Source organism: Phyllostomus discolor, chromosome X (assembly GCF_004126475.2).
Source record: "Phyllostomus discolor isolate MPI-MPIP mPhyDis1 chromosome X, mPhyDis1.pri.v3, whole genome shotgun sequence".
Taxonomy (NCBI): Eukaryota; Metazoa; Chordata; class Mammalia; order Chiroptera; family Phyllostomidae; genus Phyllostomus; species Phyllostomus discolor.
The window spans coordinates 74,270,551-74,290,732 of record NC_050198.1 but is presented as its reverse complement, the minus strand read 5'-3'; the positions used below and the strand labels follow the sequence as shown (position 1 = coordinate 74,290,732).

At 37.3% G+C, this 20,182-nt stretch overlaps 1 protein-coding gene across 3 annotated transcripts in view; it reads right to left on the bottom strand.

Annotated features, from left to right (window-relative positions):
• GRIA3 (glutamate ionotropic receptor AMPA type subunit 3) overlaps nucleotides 1-20,182 on the bottom strand; it is a 394,073-nt gene that overhangs the window by 107,458 nt on the left and 266,433 nt on the right. For all 3 annotated transcript variants that reach the window (XR_004901045.1, XM_028522764.2, XM_028522765.2), the window contains exons 6-10: nucleotides 18,124-18,285; nucleotides 13,845-14,012; nucleotides 9,360-9,464; nucleotides 8,154-8,261; nucleotides 4,858-5,064 (exon numbers count right to left, since the gene is read on the bottom strand). Coding sequence is in view for 2 of the 3 variants with exons in the window: in XM_028522764.2 (XP_028378565.1) it covers nucleotides 4,858-5,064; nucleotides 8,154-8,261; nucleotides 9,360-9,464; nucleotides 13,845-14,012; nucleotides 18,124-18,285 (750 nt within the window). In the remaining variant the exon portion in view is untranslated. The remainder of the gene's footprint in view (nucleotides 1-4,857; nucleotides 5,065-8,153; nucleotides 8,262-9,359; nucleotides 9,465-13,844; nucleotides 14,013-18,123; nucleotides 18,286-20,182) is intronic.

Genomic DNA, 20,182 nt, shown 5'->3' with positions numbered 1-20,182 from the left:
TAACCCCTGCCCCTACCCAGCCTTCTGCCTTTATCCTTAGCTCTAAGTTCTAAAAACATAAGGAACATGGCAGCTTCCCACTAGGAAGTGCCCTTTTGTCAATTAGGGCCTCATTTTTCTTCCAGCCCTTACCCCGACTCATTCTGTTAAGTCATATCTATTCCCAAAGGCAGAAACCCTCAGCTGTCTACATTGGGTTTTCAAATATTTCAAGTGATAACTAGAAATGTATATTAAATTATCTTGGAGGCCACAGATAAACAGCATGGATATCTTGGATGGAAACGACTATAATCCAACTAGATTGTAACCCCTTGAAGGCAGGTGGGGATGCTATATCTGATAAAACACTAATCTTTCCATAGTCTGACAAGTGTAGTAAACTGAGCCAGTATGATCCAGTAGATAGACCACTGGACCAGGAGTCATAAAATCTGAGTTATAGTCTAGGCTCTGCCAAGCTGTGTGATTTTTGACATTACCACAATCCCTGCTACTACTCCTGTCATTATTGTCCTACATCAGGCCTTGGTTTTCTGGTTTACTCAATGGGTGGCTCTAATGTCCAGTCCTGGCTAGTCTTCATATTTATCTGTAAAATGAATGAAAAGGTAGGCTAACAGATGCCTAAGAGCCCTACTAGCAACAAAATGTTTTCAAATGTGCTTTTAAAACACATGCTCTTTCAGAATCATAAAAACTTGTGGCCTATAAGTCATTTGAGCTTGAGACAACTACCATGTGGCAATGTTATAGACACACAACTCAAAATCAAAACTGCTAAAGGAGGTGGACAGTTTGAAGTCCATAATGTCCTGGAGAGCTTACATAATGAGGCACAGTGTGTCCTACTGAGGTTTGTTTCAAAAATAGACTTCTTAGTGATACAAGGTGCCCTAACATCAATCTTGATTGTTTTTTTTTTTTTGAGAAAAAAAAAGACCACTTAGAAATGATCTGAAAGGAGGCTGATTGGCTTATTTTTTTCTTTAACAAATTTAATACATTTTGACTCTTTCTTGAGACTTAAGGAAGATACTGAAATCTCCCTGGCAAAGCTTTTTTCATGTGTCTTTCTTCATTTTTTTTTACTCTGATCTGTTTTATATACTAAAAGAATAATAGAAAAATGCCCTAAAGATAAAGCAGTGCCTATCTGTGTAGTTTTCATATTCCTTACAAGAAATACTTCCATGTTCTCTGTCCTTTTGATTATAAAGCACTTAGGGAAGTCACTGGGAATTTTCTGCCCTTCTTTTTCTTAAGTTGCTTACAAACCACAAAAGAGGACAGGCCCGACAGAAAAGAATACCTGTGTTTTCACTTTTCTCCATTTCTACCAATGATAAAGAGGTTAAAAACTTCCCAAAGCTGAAAGAGTAAAACTTATAAATGAAGATGAAGACACATTTAGCTTATGAGAACATCACCTTCCCTAACAGAAAACTCTCATTGCAAACATTACGAAAACACCCATTTGTTATAACCACATGTTTTAGAGGAAAGTAAAATTTGGCAGTCCACTCAAATGGGTTGGTTTGCTGGAAGTTCCCTGAAATCATCTTGTGTTACAATCTTAGAAAGCATCAGGAACTAGTTCCAGGTCATGGGAGACAAGAGGCCATTTCTGTAAGAGCCTTCCCCAGCTATTACTTCTGTCTTCAGGAGAAAAAAATTGGAGGGAAAAGATAGGAAGGTTTCTCTAGGAGAATCTTAACCTATTCAGCAGTAGAGAAATGGCTTCTAAATTACTAAACAAATAAGAAACTCTCTAATTCTCAAGCTCCCTCACTCACACAAACATGAACTGGAAAGAGGAAGAGAATGTGGAGATTGTGGGTTCAGTACAGAGGACATGCCAGAGGACAGACCAAAACCTAGGAGAAAGCTGGTCTTTGTCTCAACAGTGTCAGGAAATCTGCATTTCTCTACATCACTGTGGCTAATGCCCTGCTCAATGCCAGGAGGGCACTGAGCTATTTACAGACTGTGGCAGGTTTTCTTTTGAGACACTAGAGAGCTCTGGCTATTGAGTCATGATGGGCTGGTAGAGCTCATGTCAGTTCTACTTTGGCCCAGTAGAAACTGAGACCCTAAATTCCTTGCCATACTTCTGTGGCCATATACTCTTCTCAGAATGGTCAAGGCACCAAAGGCCTTTGCAGTAAATTTCAACTGTGTTTTAGGATGGATGAGTCTGAAACAACACTTTGGTAGTTGGGCATTATTAGGCAATGGTTAAAAAACACAGACTTCATAATCAAAGACCTGGGTTCAAATCACTGGGTCACTAAAAGCTGATTGGTATTGCCATGAGACCTCACCTCTGTAGGCTTCAATGTTCTCATCTGTGGAATGATGTTAATAATGACACCTCCCTTGGAGGTATGTTGTGAGGATTAATTTACATAATGCCTGTAAAGCAATTGGCACAGTATCTGACAACTGGGAAATATGCAACAAATGGCAGATCGTAATTAATAATAATACAACAGACATGATGTCATTATAGGATTACTTTAATGAACATTGGCTGGGCATTACTGCATGTCAGCCATTCATTCATCAGAGCAAAAGTGAATATCTACTATGTACCAGGTAATGTGCTAAGAGCAGTGGAGAGCCGTGAGCAAGAGAAGACCTTTTGGACCCTGAGTGTTCAGAGAAAGAGGGACAATAAAGATAAGAAGACTTGATCACCAACCTGTGAAATAAGAGGCTAGATCTGTGTCAAAACCATTCAGAGCTACTCATGGCCCTCAGAAAACATGACAGGTGCTATGCCTTTTGTTCAAACCCTTCTTTCTGGCATTAGAAGTTCTTTTCTTTCCTATAACTGGGTTCACTTGAATCTCATCTACAACTTGGCTCTGCCCCAGTTCCCAGGACTAACCTTGACCCAAGACAGGAGATAATTGGCTTCAGCCCCATAGCTGCAGGCTAAGGTTCAAACTGTTTTGCTGCTGTCTGACTGGAGGAGAGTGTCCTGGTTTTTATACTAGAGGTCCAGTCTCATTTTAAGCCTTAATTCCCTTCCCATGCCCTTATTTTTAGAAATGAGCTTCTGCCATTGTGCTTGTTCCCAAGGACCTGTTCCAAAACCTTATTTAGTGATCACAGTACTATCTTATGATTCAATAGCTATACCATATTCTTGCTGATTCCTATATCAAGCACTAGAGTCTTTATCCTGAATTTTTAGTCTCACAGGTAACTTGGACATTTGTTTCTCCTCAGTATATTCACTGTCTAAACTCCTTTGTTTTCTTTTAACCAGTTGTCTAGACAGGGACTGGTTATTTCAAATAATACTTTCCTGTTAGAACTAAACCTTTTCTGCCACCACCTGCACTTGGGTTAGTTCTCTAGTGACTGGGTCACCCACTAGGGTATTCTTATGCTCAGGTTTACTTCTTTTCATATACCTCACTAGGGAGCACAAGATCTGAATTTCCTAATCAGAGGCCAAAATCTTTTAAAGCAAAGCCTCTGAGGAGCTCTGAAGATAGTGCTGTACCCTTTTTAAAAGCCCTAATTATCAATACAATTCTTTTGTACTCATCCCATGGGAAAGCCCTTGGCAGAACCATTCTGTTCATTCATTAATTTATTCAACAAGTATTTGTCAAAATTCCATTATGTGCCAGGCCCTGAGATATTGAAATGAATCAATATCTGTCCTCAAGGAGTTCATAGTCTACTTGGGGCAGCTGAACTTGTAAATATGTGATTATAATACAAATTCAAAAGTACTATAAGAAAGCAAAAGTACTCTAAGGAAGCAAAAATCAGGGGCACCTAATCAGACTGCAGGTGGGTAAATGGGATTAGGGAAGGCTTCCTGAAAGAGGTAACACCTCTGAGTTCTAGAGGACTGGTAGGTGATGTTAGGTGGCTAACACAGGCAAACACCCTTCCAGGCATGTCCTACATGAGAGATGGGCACCTTCAGGGAACAACACATACTTCGCTATAGCTGGAATATTGAATGTGAAGGGGAAAGAGTACAAAATGAAGTTAGAGAGGTAGGCAGGTGCCAGATTATGAAGTGTCTTATTTACTATGCTAAGGAATTTGAATTTTTTAAAAGATTTTATTTATTTTATTTTTAGAGAGGGAAGGGAGGGAGATAGAGAGAGAGAGAGAGAAACATCAATGTGCTGTTGCTGGGGGTTATGGCCTGTAACCCAGGCATCTACCCTGGCTGGGAATCGAACCTGTGACACTTTGGTTCGAAGCCTGCACTCAATCCACTGAGCTATGCCAGCCAGGGCTAAGAATTTGAATTTTATCTTGATTTTTAAGGGGGGAAATTATAATAATGTAGAGATCTGATTTGCCAGGATAAGAGCAGAGGCAGGGAAACCAGTTAAATGACTGAACCTTAACTAAGTTGATGATGGTGGGAATGAAGAGTGTGTCTGGATTTGAGAGACATAAGAGCAGAATTGATAGGATATAGTGACTGCATAGATAAGAGAGAAGCAATGAGAAAAGATGATCAGGTTGCTTAGGCAACTAGGTGTGTGGTGACTCTGCTACTTGAGACAGGAAATACAGAAGGAATAGATTTTCAGTAGAAGGCAGGCTGTGCTTAATGTTGCCAAATAGAGTTTCCCAATTGTACTTTACTTTTAGTAATATAATCCTGTTGCAAAAAGGATGCTATTGATAAACTCATTCTATAGAATGCAACTGTAGAAAATAAAGCCTTTTTTACCATATGAAAATGATCATACAATTAGACCATATGAAAATTATACAACTGGATAAGTATTGCACTTGAAAATTCAATTGTCTGTCTTTGTTAATTGGAAAGCATAGAAGTAAATTGAAATAGAGTTGAAAAGAACTTACCCCATAGACAAGCTCTCCAACCATGCCATTCCATATTTTAGTCTCTGGATCCCTTGCACCATATTTCCCATCGCCAACAATGGACAACTTGTATTTGATCCTTACGTGTTTGGCTATTTCATAGGCTAAGTCTACACAATAGCCTTCATATCGCTCATTTCCTTCCAGTTGCTCATGGTTCTTCTTATACATTACATATGGTGATTCCTTTAGGACCAGAAGGGAAGATCAAAGGATTACTCCTATAGATTTTTCTAAGAGATGATATTTGTAATCATGAAGTCCCCCATCTCTCATGGCTATTGCACTTTGGTATGTGAAAAGAGTCATTTATTTATTTTTTACTCAATAAGCAGAAGAGCCTCAACCAACTATTCTACATAACACTCCTCGAAGTCCTTAACACAGGGGTGTCAAATTCATTTTCACCAGGAGCCACATCAGCCTTGCAGTTGCATTCAAAGGGCCAAATATAGAGCTCCTTGCCACTAGTTAAAGAGTGGTTACATTTATACAGTTCTAAAATTATATTAGGTCCTTTGAAGGCAACCACAAGGCTGATGCAGCCCCTAGTGAAAATGAGTTTGACACCCTGCCTTAGCTAATGATTAAAGGAAGTCAAGAAAGATTTATATTATTTTTGAGAGTTTGAAAGAAGGATCAGTTTCTACCTGTAAAGTCTTTCATTTAGTCAAACTGGACAGAGATATTTTCCTTAATTACATGAAGTGGACTTCTTTGATTTCTTGGGATTTATCATGTAGGAACCACAGGCCACCCTGTCAAGCCCTAGGGAAGCACTGTGATCTTTGTGAGGTCAGGGCCTGTGACTTACTCACATTTATATCCTCAGGGCCTAGTTAGTACCTAGGACTAAGTAAACATTTGATATACACATTTAAATGAAAGGTAAACTCCAGCCAAATCTCTATTCAGTTAGTCACAATTTCAGACCTAGCAGCATACAAACTTAGCTCAGCTTTTTACTTTATTCAGTAAAAGAAATTACTAGCTTTTAGAAAAATATTTTAAACCTAAACGAGAATACTCTATCACCTTTCAACAGTACCTTCACTTTTCAGAAAAGCTTTATATGGTGAATATTGCCTTAAAACACTCTCATGACAAGAATATGAGATTATTATTATACTCATTCCATAAATTTATTTGTTTTTTAAATTATTTTTTATTGATTACGCTATTCCAGTTGTCCCAATTTTTCCCCCTTTGCCCTCCTCCACTCAGCATTCCCTAATCCCTCAGGCCATTCCCCTACCATTGTTCATGTCCATGGGTCATGCTTATAAGTTCTTTGGCTACTCCATTTCCTATACTGTACTTTACATCCCCATGGCTATTCTGTAACTACCTATTTGTACTTTTTAATCCTCTCACCTCTTCACCCACTTCCTGACACCCACTTCCCATCTGGCAACCATCAAAATGCTCTCTGTATACATGGTTCTATCTCTGTTCTTGCTTGCTTAGTTTGTTTTTAGATTCAGTTGTTGATAGATATGTATTTACTGCCACGTTATTGTTCATAGTGTTAATCCTCTTTCTCTTAAATAAGTTCCTTTAACATTTCATATAATAATTGTTTGATGATGATAAGCTCCTTTAGTTTTTTTCTTATCTGGGAAACATTTATCTACCCTTCAATTCTAAATGATATCTTTGCTGGATAGAGCAATCTTGGCTCTAGGTTCTTTCTTTCTTTTCATGACTTTGAATATTTCTTGTCAATCCCTTCTGGCCTGCAAAGTTTCTTTGGAGAAATCAGCTGACAGTCTTATGGGGAATGCCCTTGTAGGTAACTAACTGCTTTTCTCTTGCTGCATTTTTTTAACATGTACCTGGAAAAAATATTTATTTATCTATCTATCTATCTATCTATCTAGTTATTTATTTATTTATATTTTTGTTTAAGTACAGTTTTCTGCCTTTTCCCCCCACCCCCCACCCCAGCCCAACACCCCAGCCCTCCCTACCTCCCTCCCATTTCCACCCCCCCCGTTATTGTCCATGTGTCCTTTATAATTGTTCCTGAAAACCCTTCACCCTTTTCCCCTGAAATTCCCTTCCCTCTTCCCTCTGGTCACTGTCATCTCTTGCTGCATTTAAGATTCTCTTTAACTTTAACCTTTGGCATTTTATTTATGATGTGTCTTGGAGTGGGCCTCTTTGCATCCATTTTGTTTGAGAATCTCTGTGCTTCTGGACTTGCATGTCTATTTCCTTCACCAAATTAGGGAAGTTTTCTTTCATTACTTTTTCAAATAGATTTCCAATTTCTTACTCTTTCTCTTCTCCTTTTGGCACCCTTGATGTGAATGTTGGACCTCTTGAAGTTGTTCCACAAGCTGCTTACACTATGCTCAATTTTTTTGTATTATTTTTTCTTCTTCTTGTTCTGATTGGTTGTTTTTTGCTTCTTTTTGTTCCATATCATTGATTTGATTCTTGGCTTCATTCACTCCACTGTTGTTTCCCTGTAAATTTTTCTTTATTTCAATTAGTATATCCTTCATTTCTGACTGAATCTTTTTTATGCTGTTGGGGTCTTCATTAATTTCCTTCAGCATCCTTATGAGCAGTGTTTTAAACTCTGCATCCAATAGATTGCTTATCTCCATTTTGTTTTGTTCTTTTTCTGGAGTTTTGATCTGTTCTTTCATTTGGGCCATGTTTCTTTGTCTCCTCATTTTGGCAGCCTCCTTGTGTTTGTTACTATGTATTCAGTACAGATACTATAACTCCCTGTCTTGGGAGTGTGGCCTAATATAGTAGGTGTCCTGTAGCATCCAGTGGCACAGTCTCCCCTATCACCCAAGCTGGATAGATAAGGTATACCCTCCATGTGGGCTGAGTATACCCTCCTATTACAACTGAGCCTTGATTGTTGTTTGCAGATCAATGGGAGGGATTTACCCAGGCTATTCAGCTACAAGAACTGACTGTGAACACTGACCACCAACCTCCACCCATGTGGAGGATCAGCTGTGCAGGGGCAGGGTGGTGGTGCTTTGACATGGTCTATAGATGTTCACTGGGTGTGCAGGCTCTGTGATTTCCTGGGTTGTGCAGGACAAGGCTAGTCCTCACCTGTGTTCTGCCCAGAGCCACCCTGCATGAGCTATGAAATGGTCTGAGATGTCTGCTACTCGTGCTGGGCTTGGAGATTCCCAGGCAAAGCCAAACTATGAATCCAGGCTGGCTGCTTTTAGTGTCAGGCCTGGCACCATTTAGCAAGTTTTGATGTACAGAAAGCCCACCTAACTTCTGTCCATACTTACCAGAATGGTAGTCACCACTATGGTCCGATTCTCTGAGGATGCACTGTCATTGCTGATTTGCTGATCAGAAAAAGGCACAAACCTCTCATACTCATTCCAGTAGCCAGCCTAGAAAGAACAGACATTTGACTTGGTTGCCTGTTTTTCACTCAAAAAGTACACCATGAAATTCAAGTGCTGTTGTGGAATGGAACATTTTTTTTAGTTGCTTGAGCTTTACAAGGATTAAAGTCCTGTAACCCTCTGTCTTCCAACCTCACCAGGACCCTGACACCAGCACACACAGTTGTGCTATTCCTTCATCCTAGGGGTTCCTATCTCCACCTCATGACTTCATGTTTACTAGCATTTTGTAAAATAATTTAGCCCATGTAGGATGATCAGCCTTTTAAAAATTTAAACTCATGTAGCAGAAAAATACTTTGCTTGGGACTGTAGGAAAGCTGGTGTGGGGGGTTGTCAAACCAGTGGGTATCCTGTAGAAGTGACACAAGATATTTTATGTTTTTCCCTCGCTGGTGTGGCTCAGTTGATTGAGCATCAGCCTGTGAAACAAAGGGTCACTGGTTCGATTCCTAGTCAGGGTACATGCCTGGGTTGCAGGTCAGGTGCCCAGTTGAAGGCATACAAGAGGCAACCACACATTGATGTTTTTCTCCCTCCTCCCCCCACCACCCCGAAGAATAAATAAATTAAAAAAGGTATTTTACATTCTGAGGTTTTATCAAATGGCTACTAAATCCCCACTTCAAACATAACTCAGCTATTAGTGTGATAGAAACAAAGTGGTCATTATAAAATTTAGCTGTAAAGAAAATAATTTTGTTCAAAGTCCTTTTGGTGGGTGAGTTGGCAAAATGAAGAGATACCTACTTTCCAAGTCTTTTGCTAAAACTGTATGTACCTTGGCAGCTTCTGTTTACTAAATACTGTAAAATTTGTGATCGTTTCCCCTTAATGTTAATAGCTCTTGAATCTACCATTTATAGGACCAGACTCAGAGGGAAATACTTCTTTTAAACTGTGTAGGTGGAACACTGATTACAAAACAGCTCTCCATCATATATATATCATTTGCTGAATGGAAAAGCAGAAATGATGTGTGGGAATTTGCTTTGTGTGTGTTTCTAAAACCTATTTTCTTGCACCTGGTTGCTGTCACATATCGAAAGAATTTTTATTTACATATCTGTTTTGGTTACTTACTTTTCGAGAGCCAGTAACTTTCATTTCATACACATCGATAGTATAATTTGTCCTACGTCCATAAGTGTCAAATTGGATGTTTCCAGTCATTCCTTGTACTTGCACCTGTTAGAGATGAACATGCAAAATTTTAAAATAGCACCATGTTATTGCCTTCTAGGTCTCTGAGATGAGGCCTGCTGAACGATCTTGGAGTCTTGGAGAACTTTTATTTTGAATCATTGAACTATACATCTACCAGATCATGTCTATGTAGATCTTTACTTTCTCCCCAGTATTTTCAGATATACCTTATAATTATGAAGCTTTGAGTGGGTGTGATAGGCAGTTACTGTATGACACAGGGAGGGCCCTATCACTACTTTTTCAGGGGCCTGAAATTTCCACTACTAGTCTTTTCTTAAGGGATAGCCCAAAGAGTAGTCTGCACTAGGGTAATATATTCTTCTAAACTGTAAATTTCTTGGGGACTGTGGCTATGTCTTATCTTAGTGTTCTCAATAGCTGAACATAAACTGATTTCAGTAACATGAGCTTTGGAGCTCCTGGATTCATATCCCAGCTTCATTATTTACTAACCGTATGACCTTGGGTATATGTTCCTTAATATATTTGTATGTTAGTATCCTAATCTGTAAAAAAAAGTCCTAGAAGTATCTATTACTCTGAGTTGTAGGGAGGATTAAATGATCTATACATATGTAATGTTTAGAACAGTGTGTGACATGTAGTAAGCTTTGCAATACATGTTAGGTATATTAATAATCATTATTAATCAAAATGAATTTAGTTGCATTTAAGAGGGTTACAAATTTGCCAGCTACCATGGTAACAGGGTAAGGTTTTCCTTTTATTTAACCTATACCCAGCTATAGACAGGTAGCAAATAGCTAGGCTATGGAGAGATAATCCTTAGACTGATGGGAATGGTTGAGTTGAAGGATTCAGGAATATGGAGTACTGGATAAGAAAGCTAGAAAGTAGAATAGCCAAAGAACCTATATGCATGATCCATGGACATAAACAATGGTGTGGGGACTGCCTGAGGGAGTGGGCAGTGCTGGACCGAGGGGGGCAAAGGGGGAAAATTGGGACAACTGTAAAAGCATAGTCAATAAAATATAATAATAAAAAAAAGAAATCTAGCTCTGGCTGGTGTGGCTCAGTGGATTGAGTGCTGGCCTGCAAACCAAAGGGTCACCAGTTTGATTCCCAGTCTAGGTCACATGCCTGGGCTGCAGGCCAGGTCCCCAGTAGGGGGCTCACAAGAGGCAACCACACATTGATGTTTCTCTCCTCTTTCTCCTTCCCTTCCCCTCTCTAAAAATAAAAATAAAATAAAATCTATAAAAAATAAAAAAAAATCTAGAGATACTGGAATAGCCTGGAAACTTATTTGGTATGCCAAATGCAGAATCATGTGTGCCAAAATTGTTCCTGAGCCTGGGCCCAACATTATGAACTAACTAATAACCGGACATTTCTGCTGGGTTTAGAGAGTTCCTTACCTACTTTATAGTTCAGGGATACCACATAAAAGACTCTATACAAATATAAGTCTATGTTGTTATACTTGAATCACTCATTTGGCAAGTAAGGGTCAAGGAATTTGATTCAAAGAGACAGAATCTGTCTCATTTTTCTACGAAGAAAGGATGGAATCTTTTTTCATCACTGATGGAAAGTAACAAGCTGTTAAGCAAGTCAGAAGTAGTAATGGGCTTGTGATGCTGAAGGAAAAGTTGATAGCAAGTATCAGGGAGCATATTTTTAAAGTAAAAGGGGCTTGTTCACCACCAATAGGAAACTGGAATTCCTGTTGAAGGAGAAATGCTCTAATGTGACTTCCTAAAGACAAGATGATTGTCCCACTGACCCAAAAAAACCTTTGCACTATTGTCAGCTTAGGCCTGCAGAGAAGGTGACGTCACACTTCTAGGTAAAGTAAAGGTCCTTTGTTGAGATAGAAATTGCTTATCTAGTAGGATGAATGTGGTGCATTCTGTGATGCATGAATGGTTCTTCACAGTCTATTTTGTACATTGAATTCTAGCGGAGGATGTAGGTAGGGCAGAGACACTTGCATAGAAACTTATTAAGGACATTCTTCATTATTGAAAGTAGTAAAGGTTCAAGTCTCATAAAAATTGTATATTTCTGAAGACCTAGTCTATTTAAACATGCTGTACAAATTGGACAACAGTCTTGGGTATGTTCAAGAGATTCCAGACCCCGTGATTAGAACTTTTGTTGAGAAGTAGACTTGGACTACCACTCAGAAGTCTATTTTTAAGGATGTTAATTTAAGTTCCCACCATCCTATGTGGGATCCTTTATTTCTCTCCACCCCTACCTCAGTCTATATTAGGTATTTCTCTTCTTGGTTCCTATTCCATCCTCTGTAGAAGTTAATAATATTTTAATCATCTATGTATTTCCATCACCCTTATTAGGTTGGAGGACAATGATTACCTCATTTACAAGTGGCTTTAAGGTCTTTAAAAGCACTTGTTTACATATTAACTATTTAAATGTGAACTTCCCTCAACTTATTTCATGCTTGCATACTAATTTGGAGTATGATACATAGTTAATGGTTCCCAATAAATATTTACTGAATGAATACTGTGCTTATTTATTCATTAAAGCAGATCCCTTAGGATACTCTATCAGGCAATGCTTTTGTTTACCATATTTCTGTGAAAGAAGAGACTGATTTGTTGAGCCACAACTATGTGATAGTCACAATGAGGGATCCTTTTACATCACATATCGCACTTTTAATTAACTCAAATAAAATGGGATTTCTTTTAACATAGTAAAATGTTTTGTAAGTCCCTGTGAATAGTGGGGATTTGCTGAGAATTTATCACAATGGATCATCTACTGTTGAAAAACGTCTATACTCTCCAGCCTCTGGAGCAATAAGAAGAGGTTGACCTGTAGAAAGAGATCAACACGAATTCTTTTGGTTGAGTATTTGATAGTTAGGGCCTGGAGAGAAAGGTTACTTACCTGGCTTATAGCTTGAGCTTTATCAGTGAGCTAGACATGCAGGAATTGCTTGTGCAATGGTATAATTAATCTAACTTTTTTCTAGTGAAATTAATGTCTTGTCTTTCACTCTGGTAGCCAGTTTTACATTTGGGCAATATAGTAGTTTGCATCATGAGTGAGGAGTCACTTGGAGATGCTGGAACTTGCCACTTTATGTTTTGTTGATGAAAACTCCTTTTGATTCACTCTGAGGGCGTTTTATACTTCACTCATCATTATGTTTCACCTGACAATACAAATCTTGTAACTGCTATGAAGGTTAAATTTAATTAACTGCTCTTCAAAATTGTGCAGTGCTACCTCCATAAAACAACATTTAGGGCATTTGTTAGGGAACTGACATAATGACATAAAAATATGCATGATGGAATAATGAGTCATATCTCTTTCTTGGAGAGAGAGACACACAGGGGCTACTAAACCCTGTTGATTGAATGCTTCCAACTTGGCAAGTTTAAGGCAGCAGTAAAAGAGCCAACTGCACAAAATGATGTATGCTATAAGGCCATTACAAATTCTTCATTGCTGGGTTGTGCACAGAATTATCTTACCATTGCCTATCTCTTTGCTTATTTGGATGTTCCAAACATCAGAGTAATTAAATAAGTGGAAATAAAAGAGTCTTGTACTCTTGAAGGCTCATTTTAATGCATGAAGACACATGTAGCATAAAGCTAAATATTCAGGCTAGAGCTCTTGCTTGGAAAACTGCAATGAATGGGTGATGCTGCTCCTGCTTGTAAATAATAGAATCTGTTCAAAGGACACTGCTTCAAGCCTTAAATGATCTCCTACCATGTAAATAGTAAAAACAAGTGATCTATTTGTCTATCCACTGATTTCTTGTACTTTTCTTTAGGCTTTTTCTTTGGGGCATTGGGGAAAGCTTTTAAAGTAGGCCTGGAAATAGATCATGTTCCTGCATTTTACCATGTAGAATATCATAAAGGTTCTTTTTGACAATGGAAATACTATCACACTTAGACCCAAAGTCCATCCAGGCTAAAAATTTGTCTGGTGAGCCAGAGGATGCTGTTCTTTGTAACGTGTGCCTTGAAGTTATGAGATTCCTATAAAATATCTCAGTCCCTGTCAGTAACATATTTCTGGAAAGTTTGAAATTTTCAAAGCCATTTACCATGTCAGTCCATAACTTTTGGTGGTGCTGAGTTGATTTAATATCTATGGTGTGGCATAGAACTAAATATTCATTCGCTCTAAATTTTCCATTTTTCAAGCTTCAAGGAAGAAATTTCTAGCTTTAGATTTCTAGATTTTAGTGAATAAATATCCATTGTTATCTTTCTGCATGGTCTGATATTCTATAGACTCTGATCCTATTTCTTTTAGTATTTATTTTGTCAAAATTGAGGTATTATTTTTTGTCTTTATAAGGTCCCCACCCCAATAATCCATTGTGGTCATTACCATTTTCAGAGCTCTCTCGATATCAATTCCTTGACTCCAGGGCACAGCAGGATTTGCCAAACAGTCTCCAGCACTGCCTCTCCGGGACACATCCACTCGCTGCCTTCTCAGATAGCGAAAAGCTTCTGCTATGACCAATATTGCGTCGTGTGTTAATGCAGATGTATACTAAAATAGATGTATAGAAAAAAAGATACCATGACAAATGATGCCCTCAAAACTTGCCTTGTTCCTTATCATTTTCATTCTTCTCTACCTCCTCCTCTACAAAATCATCTTAATTATTTGAATCAAGAGATCTCTCTGGGCAAGCCTGACTTTGATTCATTTTAAAATAATAATGATTCTTACCACATGTGTGCACATGTTAAGATTACTAAGATCATATGGCTCAAGGGAATCTGTCTCTTGCTCTCTCTACTGTGTTTCATATTGAGTGAGTGACTACTAAAAGGCCAGATCCTTTACAAAGATAGAAAAGCATGTGAAGTTGAAGGATGGCATATGTAGAATGGAGATGAAACAGCATATCCTAAAGCAAGACTAGGTTATTGCTGTTTCTAATAGAAAATTCAGATCTGGTGTCTACTTAGGGGAAAATGGAAATAGCTAAGTTAGCTTGAAATTAATTTGGAGGGAAACATTAATCATTTCTGTCTAGACCACATTTCTGGTGAACTGGGACCTCTGACCAGCAATAAATCAGTTTTTCTTTCCTGTGTGGAGCAGAAACCAAAGCTGGTGTTCGATTGTAAAAAAATTAATTGTTACTGAGTTTTAAATCTGATAATATTGACAATTCACAGGAAATACTTCATGATGCTACCTCTTTCAGGCAAGAACACTTACTTTCTATTCCTTGGATATATTGGTATGTGTCTACTAGGGCTGAGGCCAGTTACTTAAAACAAGAGATTGGACTATCTGTAATTTGACATGGTGGATGCCTTTTTTATTAAATGAATCAATGTTTGATTGAAATAAGCTAGTCCCTGTTTTGTAGGTGGTGACAAATATTGGTAGAATATAGAATTATGTTGATTAAAATATTTTATTTATTTGTTTTTAGAGAAAGGGGGAGGGAGGGAGAAATAGAGGGAGAGAAACATCAATGTGTGATGGCCTCTCACACATCCCCCCTGGCCCACAACCCAGGCATGTGCCCTGACTTGGAATAGAACTGGTCACTCTTTGGTTTGCAGGCCAGTGCTCAATCCACTGAGCCACACCAGCCAGGGCAGAATTCTGTTGATTTTTTTTTAAATAAAGCAAAATCTTCTAGGGGCAATTGTCTCTATAGTGTATCCAAATACAATCGGGAGTGAATACAGTATCATCTTTACAACTACCAATTTCCTTTTCTGACTTTGTTTCATGTCACTATTCTTTTAATAGCAAATCATCAAGTATGACTATAACAGGGGGCATATATTCTTTATCATTGTGTCTGCTCATCCTAGCACCACATAAAGTCAATGTGGTGGTGTTTTTTTTTCCCCCAGCTGCCTTTCCAAGCCCTGCCAAAAGAGCTATTTAATATTCTACTGTTTAGCTTCTACTTACCAATGTGTGGGAAAGTAAAAAAAAAGCTCCCAAAGGAAATATTCATAAAAGTTAGAATAAGTTAAGCACCAAGATTTTAATCTCTAGACAATTGTATTTCCTAATAAAAATACTGTACCTCATTTTTAAAGTGGGCTTTTGTCTGATTGATGTAGAGAAAGGTTTCTTAATGACTGGTACTAAACAAAAGTAATCTGAAAGATGTAACCATCTATTTAAATATTCTATTTTCTTAAGTTATTTGAAGGTTTTTACTTATAAGCCTTAACAGTTCTTTTCAGCAGGTTCTGAGAACTTTAAATATACCATGAGTTACCAGTGAATAATCCAAAGCTGAGATTGTTTTCCCTGTCTTTTGTAAAACCTCTGAAGAGGCATAAACTACTCTGTAGTACTCTTTTCATACTTTTACCCTTGTCCACTTTTGTGCTTAACACAGTGTTAACATATTGTAGATACCCCTAAAATATTGAGTAGATAAAAATTTCTTCTCTACCTATTACCTACTAAATCTAAGGATAGCAAAACAGTGTATAGCCAGTTTTATTAAAATCTAAATTTGTAGAAGCTCATCTAATCATAGTGGATGGATTTAGTACATAGAAAATATTTGAATCATTAGAGAAATGCAAATTAAAACCACAATGAATATCACTTCATACCTGTTAGAATGGCTATTATCAAAAAGAAATAGCAATTGTTTGTGGGAATGTGGACAAAAGGGAACCCTCATGCACTGTTGGTGGCAATGTAAACTGGTACAGCTAGTATGGAAAACAGTATGGAAGGCCCTCAAAAAATTAAAAACAGAACTACCATTTAAACCAGCAATTCTACTTCTGGGTATTTATCTGAAAGGAATGAAATCACTATCTTGAAAAAATATCTGCACTCCCATATTTATCACCCAAATATTTACGATAGCCAAGACATGGAAACAACCTAAATGTTCATCAGTGGATGAATGGGTAAAGAAGATTTGGTACATACAATGGAATATTATTGAGCCATAAAAAAGAAATAAATCCTGCCATTTGAAACAACATGAATGGACCCCGAGCACCTATGCTAAGGGAAATAAGTCAAAGACAAAAAATCTGAACTCATAAAAATAGGAAACAGATTGGTTGTTGCCAGAGGTGGGGGAAGGGGTGGATGGTGGAAATTGTGAAAGTGGTCAAACAGTACAAACTTTTAGTTATAAGATAAATAATTTTGGGTATGTAATGCAAAGCATGGTGAATATACTATATTGTATTTTTGAAAGTTGTTAAGAGATTAATCTTAAAAGTTTCTGTCAAAAGAAAAAAAATATCACTATTGTGGTGATGGATGTTAACTAAATTTAAGGTGGTTGGTAATCATTTCATAATATACACATATATCAAATATGTCCCTAAAACATATGCCAATTAAAGCCCAACAAAAAATAATCTTTTAAAAAAGGTTTGACTACAAAAGATTCATCATAGGGATTGTGACCATACTTACTGAAACATGAGGACACCTGATCTGATTGTGGGGCAGAATGTTTTAAAAGAAGACTGTCCTAGAAAAATCTGGCATGTGTATACTATAGTCACTAAAGCATAGATTACCACTTAATTAGTGAGTGACTTAAATGAATAAAAATACATTTAACTTCAACTTTTTAGAGCCTATCAACTACATAAAGTAAGGTCCTACTTGTATTATGTTTTGATATGACACATTCAGGGTAGACCTGCCTAGGTGATACAGAACATGCCTCATCTCTGGTCTGTGTCCTTATTGTTCTCCCTTATTCTGTTATTGCCAGGGAGGATGTGAACATGGGTATCTTGAAACCATGGGAAAGAGAATATTACCACCCTCTACCCCTTCTTTTTTTTAGGGAAAGGTTTCAACTATACTTTGACCTCTTGTCTTGATCACAGGAATCCCACAGCCATGGTACATATATACTTTCACTATATCAGGAAGGAAGAATTTAGTTTCATACTTGAAAAAAGGCACTGAAGAAATGCTTACTGAAAAAAATAACATTTTAAAGATCCTTGTGTAACCTGAATAACTTTCCTCTAACTTATTGGTTTTATTTCCTAACTTTTAAATAATAGGATTTCTAGCCATAGAGGAACACACATGAAAAATGTGTACTGTAAACATGACCTTCTACTTTTGATATTCTTATCTTGATTTCATGAAAATGAGCAAATTAGATAATTAATTTTTTTAAGATACTTTTTTGCAGGCAGGAAAACATTTCTGTTCAATACATGTATAGGCAACACACTCTGTATTAGAGCCTAATTCACATGGGTTTGCTAAAATTCACAAAATGTATTAATACAAAACAATCACATAAATAATGTATAACTTAATTTTCTGTTTCAGACTATTAATCTCCCTTAGCTATTCCCAGTGTCCCCACCTGTTGTTTGACTCAGGTTCTTATAATATTGTAAATTGTTATGAGCATATTACAAATGAAATTCATTACAAAATTAAGTTAACATTTCCCAACACCAAGTTTTAAAAAGAGCTCCTCAGTAGCTCTTTTTATTTGGAGTTTAGTTTTCAAATGCAGCAGCATGACTTGCAGTTGTCTGTTAGCATCCTTAAAACACTTTTGAAGGAAGACCATTTGATCAAAGGATGGCCTTAAATGTATAAAGTTCATACTGAGATGCTTTCAAAAGCTGGCCTAAGGTGTCTACATGCCATGGGACATTACCTTTAGTGGTGCATTCTTGGCTTCAGGGAATTCCCTTTCATCCAGTCTCACCCAGCGCTGTATAAACTGCTGAACCATAGGGTTTTCATTGTTGACAATCTGGAATCCTGTAATGTTGGCTCCCCCATTCATGACTCTTTCCAGCAAAATATCAGTAAAACCCTAGAAACAGATAGAAAGAGATTATGATTGTAGGAGGTCATGAGGTTTTACTTATAGTATCTGTTGATTAGAGTGCAAAGGGAGAAATGAAAGTTCTCTCTCTAGGATCACTCTTTAACAGTGAAGAAAACCTGGACACAGTGTTATATGTCAATTATATCTCAATAAAAACAATGACAAAAACAGATAGGAAACCCTGGATATGAACTAATTCTTACAGCACCATGTATCTGAAATTACAAACAGGATGGAGAAAATATGCATTCTTCCATTTTATTGCCTGTGTCTTTACTTCGTGTAGCTGTGTCAAGAACAAACGTAAGTACCAACTTCAAGGAAATGTTTTGATTTGCTTCATCTACCTGTATGTTTAGTGTTTCTTCATTGAGTACAAATACAATGCTTCATGTAACTGGAGAATGTTAAAAAAGCTTGACCTTAACTAGAGAAATAAACTTTTCTGCAGCCTAACATGCCAAACACAGCAGATTTCTTCATTCTAATGATGAGAACTTTCAACATTTGTGACTTATAGAAATCCCAAAGAGAAAAACTGATAGTTTGGTTGTATATGATGTACAAACCTCAGAACATGTCTCGCATTTGTCCATAAACATGTCTTGAGATATACTTCATAGCATCCACCATGTTTTTCTTCTTTTGCTGTGGTTACAGTCTGGTGTCTTTGCAAACTGAGCATCCTGATGGAATCGCTTCAAGTTCACACCAAGTCATCTCCACCTGGGCACTACCAGTTCCACTGGACATTGCTATCTTCTTGGACACCTCTCCCAGTAATTGCACTACTTTTGCTGAATACCCATCTCTTGCTAGTTGCTGCTGATGCAGCATACTCAATGGGCTGAAGCCAGTATATTCATAAAGAAATGAAGGTAATTCTTTCTCTTTTCTTCAGATTCTCCTCCCTAACATTTTAGTATGCGATTTTCAAATATACAGAAAATTTGAAAGAATTGTACAGTGAATACCCATGTAGTTACTTGTATTTTACAATTAGTATTCTTCTATTTATCTATCAACCCATTTAATTTCTTGAATGCATTTCAAAGTAAGTTGCAGACATTAGTTTACTTCACACCAAAAGACTTCATACAGGACATTAACTAGAATTCAATGTTTGTTTTCAGTTTTCTCTCTCCCTCCTTCCTTCCCTTCTTTTCTTTCTTTCTTTTCTTTTCAGATGAAATTTACATTCAACAAAATACACAAATATTTTTTCTTTTTCCTTTTCTTTATTTTCAGTTACAGTTGATATACAATATTATATTAGTATCAGGTGTACAACATAGTGATTCAACATTTACATAACTTACAAAGTGTTTCCCCGATAAGTCTAATACACACCTAGCACCACACAATGTTATTATAATATTATTGACTGTATTCTCTATGCTGTACTTTACATCTCCATGACTATTTTGTAACTGCTAATTTGTACTTCTTAATCCCTTTCCCTTTTTTACCCACCCCTTAAAACCCCATCCTCATCTGACAACAACCGACTTGTTTTCTGTATCTATGACTTTATTTCTGTTTTCTTTATTTTGTTTTTTAAATTCCACATATAAGTGAAATCATATCGTATTTGTCTTTCTCTGTATGATTTATTTCACTTAGCATAATGTCCTCTAGGTCCATCCATGTTGTCGCGAATGGCAAGATTTCACTATTGTTATGGCTCAGTAGTATTCCATTGTGTGTGTGTGTGTGTGTGTGTGTGTGTGTGTAATCTCACAACTTCTTTATCCATTTGTCTATTGATAGACACTAAGGTTGCTTCCAGACTTTGGCTATTGTAAATAATGCTGTAATGAACATAGGGGTGCATACATTCTTTCAAATTAGTGTTTCAAGTTTCTTTGGATAAATTTCCAGA